Source organism: Hyperolius riggenbachi, chromosome 3 (assembly GCF_040937935.1).
Source record: "Hyperolius riggenbachi isolate aHypRig1 chromosome 3, aHypRig1.pri, whole genome shotgun sequence".
Classification (NCBI taxonomy): domain Eukaryota; kingdom Metazoa; phylum Chordata; class Amphibia; order Anura; family Hyperoliidae; genus Hyperolius; species Hyperolius riggenbachi.
This window is the reverse complement of record NC_090648.1, coordinates 85246396-85252395: the sequence shown is the minus strand read 5'-3', so window position 1 is coordinate 85252395 and position 6000 is coordinate 85246396. Positions and strand designations below refer to the sequence as shown.

Here is a 6000-nt window from a genome sequence, read left to right as displayed (position 1 = left end):
GAAATAATGGATTTTTCCAACTGCCAAGCAAGCAATATCACCCTCTGTGCATAGAACTCTCAGTAATGATTATTCCATACAGATCACCTGGCAGAACTAAAGATGTCATCACCTGTGATAAATTTCAGAATGTAAATCAAAGAGAGGAAAGATTTTACAATGGGTAAACACTGACTAAATCCTTTAGTCAGTAATTTTATTAATTATGTTATTCTCACTACAGTTCCTCTTTAAGTTCTATTGTTACTTTTGTTTAGATATTGAATACCCTCGTTATATATTTCATGGTTAGCCCATCTCAGACATATATTTTTGGACTATAAGACTCACGTTTTTGTCCCCCAAAAGTGGTGGAGAAAAAGTCATTGCGTCTTGTAGTTCAAATGCAGGGAGTTCGTGACTTGTGAACGCCTGTCAATACGAACCTCCGACCCGCCGCAATGTCGGGGACTCCCTGTACTGTGCCCATGCAGAGGAGGACACAGGGGGATAAACAGAGGGCACAGGGGGACACAAAGGGGCATAGAAGAGGACACAAGGAAGACAAAGGCGGACACATGGGGGACACAGGAAGACGCAAGGGGAACAGAGAAGGACACAGGGAGACACAAGAGGTACAAGAGGGAATGAGGTACAAAGGGGGCATAATCCACAAGATGCTCCTAACTATGGATGCACCAGGTTTAATGTATATTTTTCCCCTGGTTTTTTCCTCTAAACCTAGGTGCGTCTTATGGTCAGGAGTGTCTTATAGTCTGAAAAATATGGTATATATTTTCTAAAGCATGGCATGGTAATATTTTGACGCCACCAAGAAATTGTTTTGTGAGGGATCGGGAAAACATATCCTCCATTAATAAATTAAGCTATTTTCTCTTGCCTTCCTGCGGAGCAACTGGAATTAATGAGAAGCAAGCCTGGACTGTGTGTTTTTAATGAAACTTGTTAACAGAACAACTGTTTCCATCTTGTATATTGATGATTGTGTAAATGCATTTGTCTTTCTTGCACTGCTTCTTGGTGTCGATTAGGTACAAACTCGCCTTGTGGAGTCTCGGCAGAGGCTGGATCTACTGACACTGGCTCTACAAAAGTGCCTGGAGGACTTACCTCATGACCACCCTAAACGGTGCCTCCTGCGAGAGGAAATGGCGATGTGTGTCTCTCCTACAAGACTTGGCTCCCCCTCCCCTTCCTCTCCCTACAGCAACCTCTCCAAATCTGCCCCTCTGACAGGTAATTCTTCCCCCATGACTACAATCATAACTTATATGGCTGTCCTTTATTTAAGTGGAATAGCATGTTCTCCAACCCTGTAAAGACTAGGTTTGATCATTTTGTTTCATTTTGGGCAGGACCGGTTTTAGGCCTTTTCGTCACTTCATGCAAGAAGTCCTGTGACACACTCACTCCTCCCCCCCCCCTCCAAATAAAACAACACATACACTAAAGAATATATGAACCATGTGGCGTATAAGGTGGATGCATAATACAGGGAGTCCCAGAGATACAAACATCTGGTCACATTTTGTTGCACACCCCCTTCCTGCACCTTAGTGTGAAAATACAGAGTATAGCGCAGCAGAAGCTGGAGTCTAGTGCTGTGCTTCCGCCTGTCTGCCCGCTGCTCGCCCTAGTGCCCAGCATCTCCTACTGCATGAAGCGTAATTGCATGCAACATGAGGAGAGTGAGGTGCCAGCATTAGAGGGAGCAGGAGACAGACAGGATGGTCACACAAGCATTGCAATGCGTAAACCACAACGCAATAGACTTAGTGTAAAAGGGCCCTTAGTCAGATTATAAGCTTTTTAATTGAGGTGAGCTTTGAAGTTACATTTAAAGATTCTGAGGGATGGTGAGTGCCAAGTGGATTGTGGAGGAGAACTCTACAGGAGAGAAGAAGTTCATGACAAGTCTTAAAAGCAAGTGTGGCATTTCAGTTTAAGCAACAGAGAGGACTGATGCACAACAGCTATGTCTGAAAAACAGACCTCATCCTGGAACTACAGAGTGTGTCTTCTGTTTGTATCTGAAGGCTTTAGTGCAGGGGTCTCAAACTCAATTTACCTGGGGGCCGCAGGAGGCAAAGTCAGGATGAGGCTGGGCTGCATAAGGAATTTCAAAATCGCAGGGCATCGCCCCCTCTGCCCGCCCCTCTCACTCTTCCTTCACAGAGAGGGGCGGGGAGAGGTGGCGATCCGTGCGGCGATTGACGTCAGGAGGGGCAGAGCTGAAGCTGAAAGCTCTGCCCCTTCCAGGAAATGCCGGCGGATTGCCCCCGGGGCGATTTGGGGGCTCTGCAGCCCTCGTTTAGCGGCGGCGATGCGGCGGATTACTGAAGCGAACTATAAGGAAGCTTTTGCCTTTTGCCGGCGAGGGCCACAAAATATTGTATCGAGGGCCGCAAATGGCCCGCGGGCCGCGAGTTTGAGACCCCTGCTTTAGTGTCAGTTTTGACTGAACCATATTTGTAAATGTTACTTATTCTATTTAAGATACAGTTATACATTGTTTACGCTGCTTTTGACACTTTGCACTTGGAGTCAATAATCTTGGTGCAGGAAATTTGCTACCAGAACCTCCTTGGACTTGCACCAGGATGTTTAGGATGGATCCAGCAGCGCCTAGATCTTTGGTCTAAAAATGAATAATAAATAAGTGAAAAATAAACGTACATTTATACAGATCATTTATCATCCTCTATAACGCCCTCCTCTTTCTGCATGTGGTCTGCTTTCATAGGTGTGCTGGAGGTGCGACTCCTCGGCTGTACGGATCTATTAGATACTGTCCCGGGTCGCACACGGAACTCGCCTGCCTGGTTACCTGGCAACAGCCCTCTAGAAGGGAAGAGCCTGAAGAACCGCACTTCACGAAGCATGTACTCCCGCACCTCCAGCATAAGTCGCAGCGACGAGCTATCAAGTAATCATCACTTTACAGTTATAGCGATTATTAGCTACCCTGTCACAGTCATATACGGTACCTTTTATATAGATGTCATGATAATGCACATACAGGACCTCTAACGCCTGCTATTTCCTGGTAACAGAGAAGAGGTCTTTAACCGGCTTCCTGTGCACCACAAAGTTCTTCCTCCTCGGGTAGCCACATGGGCCCTGTTATTTCCTTTTAGCAGAAATGAGGATTACCCTCTACTTCCTGAGAACCACAAAGTTTTCTAATTAGTTATCTCAATTTTTTTATATAAAACCTTGTCAGCATCTTGCAAAGAAAAGAGTACTAAAATATGTGAAGAAAAGTAACATAACAGTTAAAGAGAACCCGAGGCGGGGTTCTGACAATGCAATCCACGTACAGAAGCTGGGTCTGCCTATACTGCCCAGCCTCTGTTGCTATTTCAATCCGCCCTAAGTTCCTCCTGCGCTCTGCAATCCCCCATAAATCACAGTCGCGCTGTGCGGGCTGTGTTTACCTCTGTGTTGTCAGTCTCGGCTCTCTTCCCGCCTCCTGCATAGCTCCGGTCCCCACCCGCATCCCTTCCCCCCAATCAGCGGGGAGGGAAGGGATGCGGGCGGGGACTGGAGCTATGCAGGAGGCGGGGGGAGCAGCAGACTGACAGTACAGAGGTAAACACAGCCCGCTGTGACACGCTGCGTGTCGGCAGTGCGGCTGTGATTTATGGGTGACCGCAGAGCGCAGGGGGGGCTTAGAGGGATCTGGATAGCAACAGAGGCTGGGCTGTATAGGCAGACCCAGCCTCTGTATGCGGATTTCATTGTCAGAACCCCACCTCGGGTTCTCTTTAAAGCAAAAATAAACATATGAGAAAATGAATTGTATGTGTAGTAGTACCGATAAGAAATAGAACATATTTTTATTTTCAGTTATTTAGTTGTTTTTGTTTTTGTTTTGTTTTTTAGAACATTGCATCATACTGCCACAGTTGCAGTTTTAAAACCACACTCTATTTTTTAAGCTGTAAAACAAAGCAGAAATAATGACCCTTTGAACTTTCCTGCAGTTATTCCGGAAGAATACTGAAGGGTTTAGGAACATTTATTTATATTTCACGAAGGGCATATAACAACTTATTAGCTCAAGTCATTCAGTCTGTGGAGGTATAAACATTCCTTTGCGGACTGATAACAATTCCTTTCTTAGAAGAATGGAACAGGTCACTGAAAAATGGGGTTTTCTAGTGCATGCGTAGTAAACATTGTGCAGGTAGGACATCACAGGCGCAGGCTCTCCAATTACAGGCCTAGGGGTTGAGATCCAGAGTTAAACCTTGGCAGGCTGGTTTATAAGACGCTGCCTAGCCAAGAGTTGTCACTTGTAACTACTTGTAACTTCCTTAAACTTCCTGTCATATGCCTATATGCCCTAGTATCTGTCTTAGTGCAACACAGCATAGATGTTCTTAAGAGAAACCTGAGTTATTCACAAGGACTAGCTCTAGCTCCATGAAACACAAGATTGACTTCACATTTATTGCTAAGCTGAGATAACAAGATTGCTGATCCACACACCTGTATGCCTTTATTTGCCAAATAAATTCCTTAACCTATTTTAGTTCCTGGACGTAGAAACTATGTCCAGGAACCATGCGCGCTCCCGCGGCCGATCGCGCGCGTGCATGCGCACTCCTGGCCCGCGGTTTGTTAGCCAGGCAATCAGTGAATCGGGCTATGGTGCCCGATCACTGATTCCTCTCCCCCGCTGAAAAAGCGACAGCTTCTCTCGGAAGCTTCGCTTTTTCTGGCTGTTACCTCCCCCATGCGTCTCTAAGCGTATGTTACGCTTAGAGTGACGTCATGTAAACAAACTCATGGCCGCCATCTTGTGGCAAAAAAGTAAAACTACAACTAAAAGTAAAAAAAATAAAACTCAACACACATTTACATTATAAAACTACTGTTTACATCCCACCCTCCCAAAAATACCCAAATAAAATGTTTTATATAAAAAAAACAAAAACATTACAATAAAAAAAACAACAACATGTAAATATTTACCTAAGGGTCTAAACTTTTTAAATATCAATGTAAAGATGAAATATTACTATTTTTTTTTTTATTTTAAACTTGTAAATAGTGATAGATGCAAAACGGATAAAATGCACCTTTATTTCCAAATAAAATATTGTCGCCATACATTGTGATAGGGACATAATTTTAACGGTGTAATAACCGGGACATATGGGCAAATACAATACGTGAGTTTTAATTATGGAGGCATGTATTATTTTAAAACTATAATGGCTGAAAACTGAGAAATAATGATTTTTTTCCGTTTTTTTCTTATTCTTCCTGTTAAAATGCATTTACAGTAAAGTGGCTCTTAGCAAAATGTACCCCCCAAAGAAAGCCTAATTGGTGGTGGAAAAAACAAGATGTAGATCAGTTCATTGTGATAAGTAGTGATAAAGTTATAGGCTAATGAATGGGAGGTGAACATTTCTCAAGTGAAAACGACGGAATGCGAATGGGTTAAAGCTTGAGGCGTCTGGAGTCCACTTTTGAGATGAGATATCTGCTGGCTGTGCCGAACAGGTGTGGTGTTGCTCCTGGCAACCACCTATTACATTTGAACTAAAACCTTATCTCAAGCTGTCTCTCGCTGTTTCTTGGCTGTTTAAATGCTTTAGAAAACAGGACTGTATGTTTGGATAGCTCAGAGAAGCTCTTTTCCATAGATAACAACTGAAGTGCTACTAATATTCTATTTCTTAGCTATACTACACATACAATTCATTATATCATAAATTTATTTTCACTTTAGGTTTGCTTTTAAGGCAAGTGAGTTCGTGTGAGCATGCAACTGTCTGATCATCGCAGCTCATTACTTTTCAATTATAACTTACAAAATAATGCAACACAACACTCATGGCTCCATATGCAATTAACCATTTCAGCCCGCGGGGATTTTTCACCTTATGTATCCGAGCAATTTTCACCTCCCATTCATTAGCTAATAACTTTATCACTACTTATCACAATTTATTGATCTATATCTTGTTTTTTCCGCCACTAATT

The 6000-nt window shown here is 43.3% G+C and overlaps 1 protein-coding gene across 2 annotated transcripts in view; it reads left to right on the top strand.

Annotated features, from left to right (window-relative positions):
- Window positions 1-106: 106 nt before the first annotated feature.
- The window catches only part of LOC137562784 (serine/threonine-protein kinase N1-like), a 55783-nt gene continuing 49889 nt past the window's right edge, over window positions 107-6000 (top strand). The window contains exons 1-3 of one of the 2 annotated variants that reach the window (XM_068274479.1): window positions 107-163; window positions 1032-1236; window positions 2744-2926. In XM_068274479.1, coding sequence (XP_068130580.1) covers window positions 1149-1236; window positions 2744-2926 — 271 coding nt within the window. In that variant the 5' untranslated portion in view covers window positions 107-163; window positions 1032-1148. Of the gene's footprint in view, window positions 164-1028; window positions 1237-2743; window positions 2927-6000 lie in introns of those variants that run through there. The other variant, XM_068274478.1, reaches the window with a different exon arrangement.